Here is a 17,307-nt window from a genome sequence, read left to right as displayed (position 1 = left end):
GGGATGGATGGTGGGGACTGGAAAAAGCACTTGCTCCACTGGGTCTGGAAACTGCAGGTTCCCCAAGGTTTCGGTATGACGACTGTGATTGTTTGCTTGTTTTTTTTTTAAACTTGAAAGCCTTTTGCCATCACTAGACATACAGTAATTTGCAATATCAAATACGATAATAGTACAGATAAGCATGTGACAGCAAAAGGATTCATAAATGCAGGGGTGTCCATAGCAAAATAGCAACATCTTCAGATAGAAGCAGCCTTGTGTGGGGTGAATATTAAAACTCACTGACCTGTAATTTTCAAGTCATATGCGAGAAATGGCCATTGCTTTGCCTAGACTACAAAATGGTGACTGAATAAAGAATTTGGAATTGGGTTCTTAAGCAGAATGGAGATTTGTGTTAGTTCTGAGGTACAAAAATATATAAACCCAAGAGCAGTGACGCCTAGCATTGCCGCGGGCAGACTGGGCCTCACCTCTGCCCCTGCCCTCTGCCACCTCCCGGCGAAAGGAAAACGCGCTAAGTCGCCCTGCTGAACACCCCTGCCGCCTGTTGAAACAAGTGGGATTGTCACATTAACAACAGCTTCATTTATAAACAATACATTTAGGGAAAGCTTTTAAATACAGCGATCTGTGAACCATTGGTAAGCGATAAAAACAACCCACGCCGGGCATGCTGCCTGGCCCCTCCGGCAGCCGGGCGCTGCTCAGAGGACGATGTCCCTCAGTCTCCTGGCCGCCGGCGAGTCCTTCTCCCTGCGGTCCTGCAGCAGCGGGTTGCCCTCCTGCAGGCCGCCCTCGCTGTCCGCCCCCCTGGGCTCTGCCTCCGCGGGCCGGGCAGGGCCAGTGTTCGCCGGGGGCTGTGGCCCGCGGCCGGCGGGGCAGGGCAGGCCGCCGTAGGCTGCGGGGCTCTTCAGGTGCAGGGGCGAGGTGACGGGGCTGGCGGCCTCGCAGCCATTGCCCGCCTCGCGGACGGCGCCGCTCACCTTGGGGCTGCCGGCGGCCGGCTCCACCGTTCTTTTGCCTTTGGGGTTGCCGGCCCGCTCCTCGGCCGGCGGCTCGCCGCCCTCCTTGCCGAAGGTGGCGAAGGTCCTTTTGGCGCTACAGTCTGCGTAAGGCTCCGCGTCCACTGCCGTCGCCTCTATGGAGAGGGCGATGACGTTCCTGCCGTGCTCGGGGGACTTGGCGCGGCTGGGCACGGCGCTGCGGGGCATCCAGCACCGGTCCGAGTGGCCCAGGATGCGGCACTCTTCCCTGCAATGAAATCCTTCGCTCTGATCTGCGTGGAGAAAACACAAGGCTGTATGAAGCGGGCGAGCACGGCCCCCAGCCCCGTGTGTCCCGGTGCCGCCACCGCTCCCGGCACTGCCCACGGCTCCTGCCTAAACATTCGCCATTTTACAGCAAATAGCCATCATGTTTAAAGCGGTGCTGGGAAGAGGGATTTTTCCTGCCATTTCTTTGCTGCTCTGAAGACTGGAGTTCAATTTCCAACAGGTTGTGTGTCATCTGCTGCCGCTGCCAGACCTGAAACCTGGGGGAAGCGAGTTACGGCGGCAGATAAATTAAAACGGGTTTGTGCCACATGTCGGGCTGCGCGCTGTCAGCAGTTTCTGGTTTTAGTAACCGACGCTAAAACCCACTGTGCTTTAAGTGCAGTTTGACATGACATTTAAGCTTGGCTTGTTGGAGAGGGGGGAAGCGAGCGGAGGGAAGGGGGTGCTTTCTTTCTTGTGTGTGTTTGTGCGTTTTAACTTTTTGCTTAATCCCCGCTGGCCTCCCACACAACAGAGCCTTTATAAATCTACAAGACTGCCCACTCCACTGAAGATTAAATGTGTCATTCCAGCGCTGGGTCTTTATTCATACGAGAGTAATAAAGATCCCTTCTCTCGACTTAGGGCTGTCCCAACACCACTTTATAGGGCTGAAATATGGAATAGTATTTCACTCTTTCCAAGGACCTCTCCTGCCCTGGTCTGAGAGCAGCCAAGCATGGCTCTCAGCAGCAGGAGATGCAAAGCCTCATGCCCCACGTTGTCCCTGCCACAGGTGGCCAGGTGTCCCCAGAGTACTGCCCCATCCCCTGCCGGCTTGGGAGGTGCTGTGCTCCATCACGGATGGACAGACAGACCCAGAGAAACAGAGGGGCTCGACCAAGTGCAACGCTGAAAATCAAATCCAGGAGTTTCAACTTCCCAAGCCTTTGCTGAGCACTAGACCGTGGCTGCCACCGAACATTGTGCACTGCTGGCTCCTTTTCAATCTCAGCTTACGACTTCAGCTTTCCCTTCACTCGATAAGAACTTGTAATTGCAGATAGCCCTCATAAAGCACAAGCTTCTCACAGGCAAAGATGCAGCTCCTTCCTGTCGTAATCTATATACGCGTAAAGCAGCAAAGCAGTGTTGAAGAATTAATGCTATTAACAACACAAGAACGCACCCAGTTGGTGTCGGTTTGATAGATTGAGCCCTGTGAAGGTACAGACTCAGCCTTGGTCTGCTTCCTGTCCGTCTGAAAACAGTTCATTTCGATGCTTTGTACATCTGTGTGTATAACCTCAGCTCCTCAGACACATTGGTATTTCCACCACATTCTAGCACTAGGGCGGCTGATAAAAATTCTCAGCACATAACACAATGCACCAAAATATGAGCAGCTTAACACTTACAGAGAATAAACGAGTAAAAGGCAGACCTCGAAAAAAGGGATTTTTTTTTAAAGGAGAAGAAGCCAATTAATTGGAAATCTATGGGCAAAACATTAGCTCTTTCTCTACATCAGAGCAGCTACCAGGTGGTGCGAAGCACAGTGCCGGGTGGCTGTGCAGGAGGTCTGGGTCTCGGTAGTCTCCTTTACAGCAGCTTTTGAGAAAGGTGCTCTGAGCCTTACATGCAGAACAACCTGCACCAAGATCTGAAAGCCAACGCTCTTATACTTTGATTCTGTTACTTTCAAGTACTTGAGCAAAATAAAAAAAGAAAATTGCCCAGAAAGTGTTGCTGTCTGCCTATTTATCCACAGCTTAACTTCAAAAGGGTGCTACAGGCATACAAAGTTGTGTAGTCTGGCTGTGATAGCAGAGGACTTGGTAATGGCTGGAGGGGGTACAGAAATATCTTGGGTTCTCATCCCAGATGAGACACTGATTTATTGTGCTGTGTGACCTTGGGCGCGGTGCTGGAGCACGCATCACTTCGGTTTCTCTGCTACTATAAAATGCTGGATTGGGGCACATGCTGGGCTGCCTGGTCCAGCACGGGAACGCATGGGGCGAGCCAATGGTTCTCACCTCCCTGGCCCAGCATCACAGCTCAGCTCCACACATACACGCGGCCACCACGATGAAGTCAAACCTCACCCTGGGCAGAGTGCAAGTGGGTTTGTTTTGCCTTGAGCCATTTATTCTAAGCTGACACATTTTACAGTTAAAAACAAACCAAGGGCTTCACCAGTTGCTTCAGTTCAAGTAGATATTCCTCAAATCCAACAAAGTGACCTGAGCTTTAAGGGTGGTTTTACTAAAGACTGTTGGTGCAGTGACTATCTGCCTGGGAGACGAACTGCTCTGGACACCAAGAAGCTTGTCTGCTAGTTGCACCAGCAGCAGTTGGTGCACGCTGGGCTGGCAGGCAGAGGAACACAGGTCACCACCCATTCAAAGACATGAAGCCAAGTAGCTCCACAGCACGTTTTGCCTCCCCGCATCTGTCCCCATTACACGCCTCAGCTTCATTCTGCAGAGACCCCATCCCAGAGCCTGAAACCTCTCTGCTCCCAGGGACAACGTATGTTTGGGCTCCCCAGACCAGCCCTGAGCTGGCAGCAGATGCCAGGGACCAGCGCAGGGCTCTAAGCAGCAGCTGCTTCTCCCTAGCTGAAAGAGGACCTTCACTTACCCCCGGATTTCCTTGTTAACCCTGTAGTTCATATAAAATACTATTTGTATGCCATAAGCATGCCCTATAAGCTATAAGCATGCCCTGTCAATCCATGTAACCACTGCACCACTCTTCTGCTATCACGGCTCCAAAGAAGGCAGCTTGGAGAGGTTTGGACTCCTCTGGCATCTGTCTCCAGCAGCTGCAGGACACGCACTGGAGAGCAAGAGCAGCTGCTGCCCCAGGCACGGGCAGGCACAAAGCTGCTGGGCAGGGCCCCTCAGGCTGCCCTTTGCAGCCAGGTCTGACTCACCCAGCCATAACGGCACCCAGGACACCTGTACGCGTTCACAGGCTCTTTATTGCTCTATTCTGTCTTTTTCTTCTTTAACAATCGGAAATAGGAGGACAGGAAATTCTTCTACAGCTCTAAACCTGCCCTAGTCAATACGACTGTTATTGTCTGCACTAAAAAAATGTTCCTAATGCAAGGAGCAAAGCCCAGGTAATAACCACCGCATCACGCACTACATGACAAATGGCAGGCAGCCAGAACTGGCAGCTTCCCACATCCGTGCCGGACGCAGGACGGCAGAGGGCTTAGCAAGCTGGCGTGAATATTGCCCCTGGGGCACGGCAGGAGGAAACAATGGGTGCACTCAGGGCTTGAGTGCTGGTTGCCTGAAGCCAGGGCTGGACTTGCTAAGGAGCTGAGTACGAGATGTGCATGCCGGGAGGGGAGTCTTACTCTAAATCAGGCTGCGTGGATGCTCTGTTGTGTGCAGGCTGGACAGGTCAACCAGGCACAGCTCCATGGGCAAGTGCCATCTCATGGGTGGTGGCTGTGTCTGGTTTGTGTCAGCTGCAGGTCCTGCAGCAGCAAGGCAGGACAGTGTCCATTTCTCAGCAACTCTTTCCTTCACCCAGAGCAAATCCACAAACTCAAGTCACATCACCTTGGGGCAGGGCTGCTTTTAAAATGATTCCCCGGGTGCAAAACATCCTGACAGAAGCCTTGCCATAAGGTGAGCAGTTATCTTGAAGCCAGACTTGGCAGAGAAGATGTATCATTGCTAAACACAAGCTCTCACACAGCAAATATGAAATAAAACAAAACCAACTGCCACCTCTGGAATTAATACGCTCCTCAACAAGTACAGCAAAACCCGTGTTGAGCTCCAGATTTCAAACCATCTCTGCCAGTGCCTCAGGGGACCTGCACCAAGGCAAGGAGCGATGTGCAGCAGCTAACCCGGTGCTGCCGGCGGGTCAGAGCTGGGCAGCAGCTGCAGAAGGACGCAGTGGGACAGCTGCCACCCGCAGCTTGCCCACGGGCAGCCCAGGGGACCCAGGGCCAGAGGACTCCAGCAGTGCCTGAGGGACAGAGGACAAGGCTGTGCATGTGCAGGGAGCAGCACAGCTTCCAGCCCCTCTGGGCACAGGGCCTCTTGCAGTTCAAAGGAAGGGTTAATGAACATCCTGCATCTACAAATGCTTTCAGTCTCCTATTCAAAGGCTCTGTACCTGAACTCGCTCCACGGCCTGCAACATGAAACCGGTTTGAAAGGAGCCCATTCAGCTCTCAGAGCAATTGAATTATCTGCAGAGGAATCTCAGCGCTGGCCAAAGAGACAAAGTTAAATCGTACTGAGGTGCAAGTGCCTGGGAATGTAATATTCCTGATAAATGGCCAGATGACATGTGCTGTTATACAATCTAAGGTGCAATTTGGGCGATGACAATAGTCCCTGGAGTTTCCATTTTCAAACAGACGCTCAGTTCAATCCAATCCATGTCAGAGCAGGTTTGCAGAGGTGAGTAAGCGGAGCTCATTTGTGCTATTACATGGGGAGCAAGGAAAAGCAGCGGAGGAGTTGCTTGAAAACGAAAAATAAGAAAGATCGCGTGGCAGAAGAGCGGGACCTGCTTGTGCTGCGCGAGGCGGGGAGGCAGAGGGGGAGCCCAGCCTGGGCTGAGCAGCCCCAAACCACAACCCAGGTGTAAGGAGATGGGAGCAGCAGCCGCAGACGGGCCCCTGCGCTGCCGTGGCCATGACCAGCAGTACCCTGCCATGGACACACGGCTTTATCTCTGCATTTCGATGCGTCTTCAGCAACCGTATGATTATACTGTAATCACGATGACACTGCTTCTGGGTACAGCAAACAGCACGATCATTAAAAAATTCATTTCAAAATCTTCCTGGAAGCTAATAAATTTTACAGCAGTTTCAATCCTTTCTCATTGCAACAAAGAAAAGCTTAGTTCCAGACAAATTAAAAGTAAATTGATTGCCTTAGGGGAATCTATTCAAATATCACTTTTCCATGTTAGAAATCTCTTCCTGAAACGAGAAGAGCCAGGGAGAGTAAGCATGGGAACTATGTGGAAAAGCAAATCATTAAATCTCAGTTCACAAAACTAGGGAAAAAAAAAAACACAAAATAAAATGCAAATGTCTCACTGGGGTGCAGGCCTAACATTTGTGACGGAATTTATGAATAATAAATATGAATAAATAGTAAACATGAAGGGATCAAACATTGCTGTTGATGTTTACTCACGGTTAGCCATCTTTCATGGACAATGCGCAACTGCATTATTTAACACCCATCTCCCATTTACTTTGGGGTTTCTTTTCAACTCCGGCACCTTTATTTTCTCTGAGCGGCATGCCACGAAGCGCGAGCCCTGCCCACGGCACTGCGCTGCAGCTCGCTGCCTCTCGGGAAGCTGTGTGCCGCAGGAAAGCCCGCTGTTTGCAGCTGCCCTGCCCTACACGGCTGTGCGAGGGGCGGCTGACGGGCAGGGATGCAGCCCGAGCTCCTCTCCCATGCAGAGAACATGGGGCACGAGCCCAGGCACTGCCCGCAGCACGGTGCGAGCACCGTGCCCCAGCCCCACCACTAATAAGCTCAAGCAATATGCAAACAGTCCCCAGCCAGGGTTCATCATTTGCTTGTAAATTAAGACTCTGCACCTCTCCCTTATCTCTTGTAATAGCATAATATCAAGAAAGAAGAGGTGGGGAATAGTGTATTGTGTTTTTGACCTGTGGGCTTTTACCGGGCTTTCTTCGCCTTTCCTAATAAGAAACCTCCAGTCTATGCAGAAATGTAATCCTGTCGCGGCTTCCCTTGTACAATGCTCAGAGGATACTAATAACTAGGGACAGTGACAAATGCTCTTTACCGCAACGAGGAGCCTTTCTTTTTCTATCTTTCACCATTACTTGGGATTTATGTGAGCTAAAAAAATGTATTTTTAATCCTGGATTGTCTGTCCCGGCATTGGAGGTCAATGGTGCTTGGACAAAGATAATGCCGTGAGGAATTATTTTAATGAAACAAGGGATACGAAATAGATTAATTCATTATGCAACTGCTGATAAGAACGCACAACTGAATGGGGTTCCTGGGCAGCATCTGTGTAACGGCCCACAGAGACATAACGGGGCTCCCTCCTACCTGCTGCGGGTGGATACAGCCCCAGGAAGCACCGAGGGCCCCCCCGATTTACACCAGTGGGGGGTTGGCCCATCCACCTCCGTCCCCTGCTCCGTGCCACCGTCAGTAATGCCCTGACTTCTGCAGCACGGTGCCTGTGCAATGAATGAAGACTGGCACGCTGGTGCACCTGCGGTGCCTCTCTAACTACATGCTGCATGGCTAATAGATTCGATGCAAAATATTTTCTCCAGAAAACCACCTCCCAGGCTCACTGAAGCCTTTTGGATGCGTACAGTGCTATGGGAAGGAGAGCGCTCACCCAAAGCAAGAGGAGCTATTTTTTGGCCATGCTACATAGTACAGCAGAGCCAGACCCTTAAGGTATGGGCTAGGATATAATTTAATGCTGGCTGCCCCCCTTCACCCAGGACTGCGGGCCAATCCCCACCTCATTCACACGGTAAAATTAATTCCCGTTCAGAGGGCCGGCAGAACATACCATTTAAACTCCAATTAATCCTTTTCTGGGGACTTAAGTGGTCCACAGAGCTTGTGCTGGCCCCTGAGTGGCAGGGATTTTACCTCTGAAACTCTGCTATTTACGCATCAGCTGGGGTATTCAATACAGGGCTCATTAACATCCTCGCTGAGCCATCAGGCTGCATACGAGAACAGAGCGAGCAGGATCCGGTCCTCAGAGAGGAAAGCACTCCAGGATCCGATAGACCTTTTCCATCTCTAACCATTATGGCTCCGTAATTCATATGCACAGCTCCCATTAATGCTAATGGAAGTTACTGTACTGCATGCACCGAGTGAAGAATACAACCCTTTGACTTCATTACTGGAATTCAATTTCATTAACACTGGATACAGAGGGATTGTCCTAAATACACTCTTTCTTATATTTTTTTCATGTTAATGTAACCATTTGAGTATATTATACCCTGCAGAGATGGAAACATTTCTAGTCTGTTTAAACACATTTCCCACAATTGGGAGCAAAACTTTGTCTCCATTTATGCCTTTGACACCAGCTGCCTTCCATTTAATGGGACTTTAGTTGCTAAAGCAAATTAATCCAAAGGTTACTTTTCTCTGCTATTGTCAAATCTGAAGCAGACAAATTCAAATAGTCTGTCTCGGGGTAATGCAATACCAGCCACGCATCCAAATTCCAATGGCAACAATGAATCAAATTATTACCACATCCCATTCAAAATTAGGTGTCGTTCAGAAAATAGCTACTTGACGATTCTGATAAAAATCCAGCAAAACAGAAATTACAGCTGGGGATGATAAGAAGCAATTCCCAGCTGCTTGTACCTGTCGCAGAGCGGGGCCAGCACAAACCCAAGCAGTTTCACTGGCTTCAGTGCAGCTGTACCACTTTGCGACAGCTGAGAGGCTCCTGGGCAATGGCTATCGTAGCCTTCTCCAGCACCTCTCCAAGCCAGCAGGGAACCAAACAAGCCACCTGCATCCTCATCCTCATCTGCATCCTCATCCTCATCCTCCCCCTGCACGCACGCAGCTGGGACAAGGCACCTGCTGTTAACACAGGGATGCGCTGGGTGAGTGGTCAGAACCACAGCCCTAAAACCAGGGGGTTCAAATCCCCTCCCTGCTTGGCAGCAGGCACCCGGGGCCGGTGTCACAGCAGCTCGCAGGGCAAGGACCGTGCCTGCCCCTCCTGCTGCACAGCCAGCCCCACGCGGATCTCGCTGCCTTCGGAGGCTTCTGGTACTTCCACGGAACGAGTGAGAAATGAAGGAGCTGAGGTTATAAACGTTGATACATAATTTACTCCTATTATCAAGATTAAACACATCTCTGCATGCTTAGCATAAAACAACTGCCTTTCCCCAGATTTCTCAAGGACATGCATAAACTTCATTATTATCTAAATAATCAAAAGAGGATTTCAATAGAATATTTAACTGTCTGCCTACTGGAAACTCACAGCCTTAATCTAGCACTGATCCTCTGTTGTCCTTCATGTAAATATTGTTGGGACGTCAGCCAAAGCCTAGGGAAGTGAGCTTCATCTTGGTGGATGGGAATCTCTCGTGTCAGATACAGTCAGCCTGACTAATGAGACCTACAGCTTGCCAAAACCTACAGCCTTGCTGTCTGTTCCAGCCATTGAATGCGCTCAGAAACCCAGTGGCACCAGCCCAGCAGTCTACAGATCCCAATCAACTATCAATAGCTTAAGTGTAAGTGATTGTGTATGAAGTATGAGCCAAATGTGTTTCCTTTCTCAGTTTTAGGACCTCCAGTATTGTTATTGCACCAGTAATGCTTGCACGGAATTAATCATATACGTACCCACAAGGCAAAACATTATGAGAAGCTCTTTGTACTTTGTAAAAGTACGCAGCTCTGAGGAGTGGAGCGAGCTGGAAGGCTTCCCAGCACGATGGGGCGTTCCCCACCATCAAGCGAGTAAGGGAATTTATTTTTTTTAAACCAAAAGCGTTGGTTCCTGGCCATTTCTCATCATGACTTTGACCTCTTGCTCCTCCACACTGGAGCTCAGCATTATTCCCTCCCTGGTGTTTAACTCTGATTTTTTTCCGACCAGCAAGAAGCTTTTCCATGCTGCTGGAGTCCTTTGTCTGAAGCACAGGGACAACCCACGATGAGATGCTGGCTGAGGCTTGCGGGTGCACTAGAAAATCCCAAAGACGACCGAAGGGAACTGGGACAACCACGGGGGTGGTTCTGCAAAAGCTGCTCTCAATTGTCCAGCATCCAAGAGCGCCCAAGGGCTGATCCAGCACCGTGACTCACCACGATGCAAGGACACTCCTGTTCCTCTTTGCCTTGATCTCCTCGGAGGGCTCAGGGGAGCGCTGCAGCTCCACGCCCACGAAGGATGACTGCGGTGCCAGGGGAACGCAAGCCGGTGGTTAAGCTGGCCTGATGGCCACCACGTGCCTCCAGAACTGATCGCAGCATTGGCAAAGCCTGGGAGTCTGGCCCATCTAATTCAGCAGAAACTTAGTTCTGGCAATTAAATTCACCCTCATTAATTAAGAGAGCTATCATAGTGTATAAATAAACGTATACAATTACTATAAGGTCAACAGCCAAATCCAGAAACTCATAGGCTTATAATATGTCTAGGGAAATTACATTACCTGCGAGTCATGGACTGAGATCAGCTTCCACCAACGCAGGTGGGCTCCTGCCCCATCGGCCCCTGTCTGCGTGGGTGAAACTGAAAATGAGCCTTCTAGTCTGCCTTGTGCTGTAAGCTCAGAGCTGAGGGGAGACAGCTGAGCAGCAGGAATGGAAAATAAAGGTATTTTCATAATTTGTGTAAGTATTCCAAGGATGCAGGTGGCTCTGTGGTGGGTTTGTCGCAGCCGGCCAGGCAGGAGGTGATGGGCTCCTGCAAGGGTTCTGCCATTTTGCACGCACACGCCAACAGCGCTCTGATGCTGGGAATGCACATGTATTTTAATGTTTCCTCCTTTCTGTCCTTACTTAAACTTAGGAGAATAAACATCCTCCCTCTTGAGTTTCTCCTCCACCACTGACAGCTGGGGCATGTTGGAGCTGGGGCAACTAAAGGTGATGTGGCAGCATGGGGGCTGAGCTGGCTCCACGCTTTGCTCTCCTGATGCTTTCCCCCTCCCTCCACCTGCACCCCCTTCTCCTCACACACACACGGGCAAACTCTCAGCTCTCCCAGCAGCTGGTACCCAGGTCCGTGCAGTCCTGAGGTCTCTGTCCGGGGCAGGAGGCTGCTGCTGGGGCAGGGTGGGCTCCTGGCTCGCTTGCTGTCTGCGCAGCCTCAAGCAGGCTCTGATTTTGCAATGTCCCTCTCCTCCTAGGCGCGTCTGCAGTGCTGCCACGAGGTCAGGCTGGATCGTGTTCGCTCCTGGCCCCAGTTCACAGGACTGTCAGCTAAATCGCACCGCGGCATCGTTACTCCTGGTGATGGTGTGACAGACAGACAGAGCCCAGCTGGATTTTCAAAACCTAAGCAGTTCGCAACACTGACAGGCGAAGAAAAAAAAAAAAAAAAAAGAAAAGAAAAAAAAAAGAAAAAAACAACACCAAAACCCACAACCCTCAGTCTGAGCAGGTTTTATCTGGAAATAGCAAGAGCTACTAAGTGTAAGGCCTCACAAAGTCACTCCTACTGAGCCACTTTGCTGACCAAACCTTTTAACTGTCACTGGAAAATAAAGAGCGATAGGTACAAGCCCTAACCGTCGTTACCTGATTAGTCTAGTCCCCACCACATCCTTAATGCGGCGTTTCTTCAAAGGAATGAAACAACGCCGAAATGACTGATGTAATTCGGTGCTTTCAGACAGAGCTAGCGAAAGGAGAAGAGTCGAGTTCATTACATCCCAGCTCACCGCAGGGCTGTGGCGGCCGCCCAGACGTGCCGGGTGCCGGTGCAGAGCCGCCGGCCGGGCGCCCGCTTCCGCGGGAGAGGCAGCAGCACCGCGGCCACAGCGCGAGGCACCCCACGAGCTGGTGCTTTCAGTCCCTGCGTGTCCCTGGCCAGTGGGATCAGAGCTGATCTCCCCTCTGAGCACTACAGCAGCGCGGCTTCCAGGCAGGCCGATGCGGTCCTGCAGTAATTCTGCTGGAGCCTCTCTACAGGGATCCACCCTCATGTTTCCTTGCTGTCTGCGGCACGCAGATGTAATGCTGCCTCGCTGCTGCTGCATACTCTGCTCATTTCTAAAACACTTACACATGCAGCATGCATTAGAATTAAAAAACCATTAAACCTCGGAAAGGAAAAACTTTGACAGGATGCGTAATATACTAAGTATAATTAATTAAATTGGATGAGGCACTGGGGGATGAGAGAAGAGTGGATGGAGACTGTTCTTGGAAAAGGGATGGTAATGCACTAGCGTGCAGTGTGTGCCATTAAGTAAGAACAGTCTTGGAAGAGGCGAGGATGAGCAATGGGGGCTTCCAGAGACGGCACCAGCCAGTTGGGCACCTCAGGTGCATAACGAAGAAGGTGGCAGCAGCCAATTAGAGCTCTGAAGATGATAACGAAGGCAGAAAAGGCACCCAAGAGCAGGCAAAGCAAAAAGGTCGCTGAGGTCCCCAAGAAGCGACACACCGCTCTGCCTCCTCCTGCGAGCTCCTCCGTGCCGGGGCTCAGGGTGGCCGACCCCATCCCAGCACCACCACCAGGCACCTCGGAGCCAGCATGGGCACAGGGTAGGCAGGAGGCAGATCCTCCCAGGAGAGCACCTGGCTCCCTGTGGGCTTTTTCTTCAATTATTCCTACTTTCAGGCCCAGCTCCCCGGCGTGGCTTAGCACGCTGCTGCATCCCCTCCTGAGGTGGGGTGGGAAGGAGCAATCAAAGCTGAGGACGGGGGGGAAGGATCAAAGCCAGCCCCAGCCAACACAGCAGGCACAACAGGATGAGACAGACTCAGTCTGGTCGTTCAGCAGGACAAAGTTTTAACAGGCTTAACAACAGCATCAGCACTGATCATTAGGCAATTAAAACCGCCGAAAGTTGACAAAGCACCAGGTCCAAACGAATTATCTCCCCAAATCCTGCAGGCAGGAGCATGGAAAAGAGAAAAGTCATTGTCAACAGCTTCTGATAGCTCACCAAACGCAGAAGCAGTAACTAAAAACTAAAGGGCTGCCGGTTGGAGAGATAAAAGGGAAAAGTCTGGGAAATAAGGTCCTTAAAATCACTCTCATCATTTAGGGAGTGGTGGGAGGGAAGGTCCTGGAAACACTGATAGAAGCAGGATTGCTCAGCCATCAGCAAGAAAGGACTGTGCGTTCGGAAAGGGAAGGCGGATTTTGGCTGGGGGAGCTCACTCCTGAATCATCCTGCTGCAGTTACTTGCTCAGCTCTGCACACTGCTGCGTGGCCAAGGGGACAGTTGTGCTCCTCGAGGACGTGCCAAAACTCACTCCTCCCACTCCTCCGTGGTTCTGTGCAGCTTTGTCTGCACGGACCCCGGTGACTGCGTGCTCCGCTCCCTTGTGCGGCACGGGGTGCGCAGCTCTGTCACACTGCCTTGCTCCAGCACAGCCCGTCACTTTGAGTGACGAGGCACGCTTTTAGGAAAAACATGCAAATGTGATTTAAAGACTCTAAGTGATACAGAATATATCACCTCCCTTGGGAGCCTGTTCCAGGGGGTAATTATTCTAATTCCTAAAATCATACGTCCCATTTGCAGCTAGAATTTTCCGAGACACGCTCCGCCCTCCAGCAGCAGGCATGCCTTAGCTGCTGAATTAGAGAGCAGCAAACACCTCCTCCCTGAGCACCCTTTGGATGGGGGCTGAGATGACCAGTGTGAAGCCCAGAGCATCTCCCCACGGGTTGCCATCTCTCTTGGGTCCTATTTCAAGCCCAACAGTATCAGCTTAAACTGTCCCACTGGATTCAGCAGGCGTTGAGTCAGGTCCTAAATCTCCAGACAAAATAGGAACCAAATACACATGTTTGGAAACTGAAAGTCAATGCCTTCAACAATTCCCAGAAGTTTCTGTGACTGCTCCTCATGCAGAACAGCCCCCAGAAAGCAAGGGGAGATTTCTGCGTGAGTTCCCTCACAGACAAAGCATCTCCTCTGCCCCTGGCTGCCAGGGCTTGGTGGTCTCCGCAAGGCACATCTGCCCAGGGAGGGATTTATAGGGAATTGGCAGAGGAATTTATGGTGAATTAATTGGGCATATCTACCAAATAACAAAGGAGGAAGGCTGATGAAGCAGAGGTCAGGTGATTAGAGAATTGCAGGTGGAATTGCTCATTTTAATTACATGTCTTCATTAACGTGAGGTTCCTGGATCCTACAGCGATGACTACTTCATCTAAATATTTGCATGAGTGGTATTTGCATGAGTGAATACACTTCCACAAAAGGACACGTGGCTGAAGGGTGGAACAAACACAGAGTTTTCTTTGAATTTTACAAGGGTGTTTCTCCCACAAAATTATTTCAGAGAGGAGCAACACTGTAAATGTAAGATAAAAACATTGCTATGAGGCATAAAAGTGACCAGAAAAAGAACAGCTCAAGGTGGATATAAGTGGCGAATGAAGTAAAACATGGGTTGTACTTGAGCTGTTTGTGTCTCCCTGGCACTTGAATGAGTTTGATACAAGCATCATGGTTACCTGTTCTACTGACAGCCCTGAAAGGAAACAAAAGTTTAGAACAAGCCAAACGCATTCAATCTCCTTGAATAATTTAGGCTGCTGAGTTATCATGTGCTTCATGGACTGTCATCAAGAGAAGCTGTATTGCAGAGGAAAGGTCTGTAAATCAATGCATCTAAGGGACCAAAACTCATCAGAGAGTGGCTGCAAAAGCACTGCATGTCAAAACAGATGCAGAACACGAAAATCAAGCGGTGAGTGTCACAGGGCAGACTGCAGTAGTGCGCTCTCAGGGGCGGACTCAGAGGAACAGCAAGGACAGGAAGATTGGAGCACCAAGAAGACACAGCTTCAGTTGAAACATGCTGGTGAAAAGCAATGTCAGCAGCACAAATAGCTGGTAAACTCAGAGAACGAAAACCAGGAAACAAATGGAAGTGCAGTATATATATAGTGGCCCATCGACAGACCCACCTGGGTGTGCCAGACACTCCCCAAAGCTATTTATACATTCCACTAATGTACCTACAGCTTCCAATAACACTTCTGGCTCTCTGACCTTTCCTTATTTACTGCTATGTATGGTTTTGGCTTCAGATTTCTAGCCAAATTCCCAAACGGTAGATGCCCCGTTGTAGCTTCTCACTGAGCTGTATCTAATCCAGAATCAAGATGACTTGACCGGGGAGAGCCATTCCTCTTCCCCTGCAAACCCGGCGGCTCCTCACCTGGGTCGCAAGCTGTCCACACATCAAGCCAGCTTGCTGGAGAGCACGGCCGAGCAGACATGGCAGCACCTGCTGCTGCTCTCACACTAGCTTCTTCCTCCTGTCCCTTCAGACAAGCAAAACCAGAGGAAAAGGATGGATTTTTAAGGCACCAGTTGACACCTTAATACAGGAAGTACAGTCCTTGTACATGCTGCAGTCGACAAGTGTGATTTGCAGTAGGCCTCCTGAATCTTTACAGAAGTCTGGCTGTCTTTAATGAAGCTGACGTTTCCAAAGCAGCCAGAGGAATCAAATGCCAGGCCTATTTTGGGTTGCAAGTCGTGTGGACACCTGCTTCCTTAGGCTTCTTGCAAAAACTCCAACCAACGCCTCTCACCCTCTTTTGTTTACCACTTAAACGGTGCAAGACCCACCGCAGTATCCACTCTCCCCACCACGCAGCCAGCAGAGCAAAGCCCTGTCCCTAGGAAGGGCCAGGAGCTACTTGCTTTAACTCCCACCACCTGCAGCTTCGGTGCTCAGCACCCTGCAGAAGGAGCTGTCCCTCCCCTCCCTGCCCAGCCCTCCCTTTGCCGCAGGAAACCTCCTGTGACCGTCCCCACGCCTCCGCGCCGGTGCCAGGGACGCTTTGTGGCTTACGGTTCTCAAGTGCTTCCGTAAGATGCAAGGTAGCATCTGTGGTGAAATCTCACAAAATGATCCAAGATAGTTTTCTCCAGCTGGGACTGATTGAATATAGCCTGGGCACCGGATGATGTGGGAAATCATTCGTAGCCGAGCACAAATTGCATGCATAGAGGTAATTACTGCAGCACAAGGTTGGTAGCACCACTACCCACATGACAGTATATCTCAGCAATTTTCATTTCCTATCGCTTCAATTCAGACAGGGATTTTTTCATCCTTTTTTCTTTTTTTTTTTGGTTCAATTTTCTCCTTTTCCTACAGGGACCCACTTTAACCCAGGATTTCTTCAGGATAAAAGCTCTGCCTTCACAAAAGCTAGTCTTTCCACATACTCAGATTTTCTCCTATTGACAATCCCAGACCCAGGGCACAACCTTTCCTGACCTGACTTCACTTCCACGCCCCGAGCGTGACCATCTCTGCCCGAACATGAAGCGACACAGTGGTGGCAGTCGGTCACCTGCTGCTCCGTGCTGTCACTCGGAGCCGTCTGCGGGTATCAGTAATGCAACACAACACGCAAGTAGCTAATGAAGTTGGTTACAAAGCCAGCCATTCTCCACACTTGAAAGAGGGTGAAAATAAGGAAAATGGAACAAAAGAAATATTTCTGCCGAAAAATAGAAACACTAACAGAACTAATGCTGAGAATGGGGAGGTTTATCATTGCTACTAGAGATACTCAGCAAAAATGGGGCCACATAATGCTTACTGTGATCATACACATTGTGGCTAGCATATATCTATAATATACTTGCTATGAAGAATTTCTAAATAGACACAGAGGTTTAATGCACAGATACAGACAAACAAAGGCAACGCAAGCACCAGCCTGCATCTGGCCAGGCTCTGCTTCCCAGCCCAAGACACTCAGCTGCACACCTGCACGTCTGCAGTGAAGAAAAGCTGCAAAACTTTTTAATAATTCTGTGACCTATTTAAAAATATCTACTCTCTTACATTCATATATGCTGTATAAGAAATAAAATATAGCGCTCACCAGCTTTGAGTGGCAGCACTTCCCTTAAGACAGATAAAAGCTGCAAGTTCTCTTTGCTGTTTGGTGCCAATTATTACGGAGTTTTGACTTATACATTATTACATAGATCATTTAGTAAAACAACCTACATACAAACCCTGTGCTACGTCTCCCTTCAGTCGTAATCTGCTGGAGCTAGAGCATTTCAGACACTCACCCATATGCACCGCCTTTCAGAAAATGGTGGGCTCCTTCCCTTGCACCATCCCTGTGACACTTTGCACGTGACGCAGTTGTAATCAAGAGAGGTTCAAACGAAGAGGGGACTATGATTTTTCTTTATGGCACACATAAAGTTATTCGCAGCGATTTGATCACTAGCAGGGAAAAAAATACCAACCCAACTTGCATCAAAAGGAGGCAGGCAGCGTGACAGCCCCCATAACTTGC

At 50.0% G+C, this 17,307-nt stretch overlaps 1 protein-coding gene across 2 annotated transcripts in view; it reads right to left on the bottom strand.

The window, feature by feature from the left end:
- Positions 1-273: 273 nt before the first annotated feature.
- Positions 274-17,307, bottom strand: part of PCDH19 (protocadherin 19) — a gene marked incomplete at its 5' end in the record, with an annotated part of 53,108 nt that continues 36,074 nt past the window's right edge. For both annotated transcript variants that reach the window (XM_084293811.1, XM_084293810.1), the window contains one exon: positions 274-1,282. In XM_084293811.1, the coding sequence (XP_084149937.1) occupies positions 711-1,282 (572 nt within the window). In that variant the 3' untranslated portion in view covers positions 274-710. The remainder of the gene's footprint in view (positions 1,283-17,307) is intronic.

This window comes from Netta rufina (assembly GCF_964035555.1).
Source record: "Netta rufina genome assembly, chromosome: 12".
Classification (NCBI taxonomy): Eukaryota; Metazoa; Chordata; class Aves; order Anseriformes; family Anatidae; genus Netta; species Netta rufina.
The sequence above is the reverse complement of the archived record's forward strand: the minus strand, read 5'-3'. Positions and strand labels throughout refer to the sequence as shown.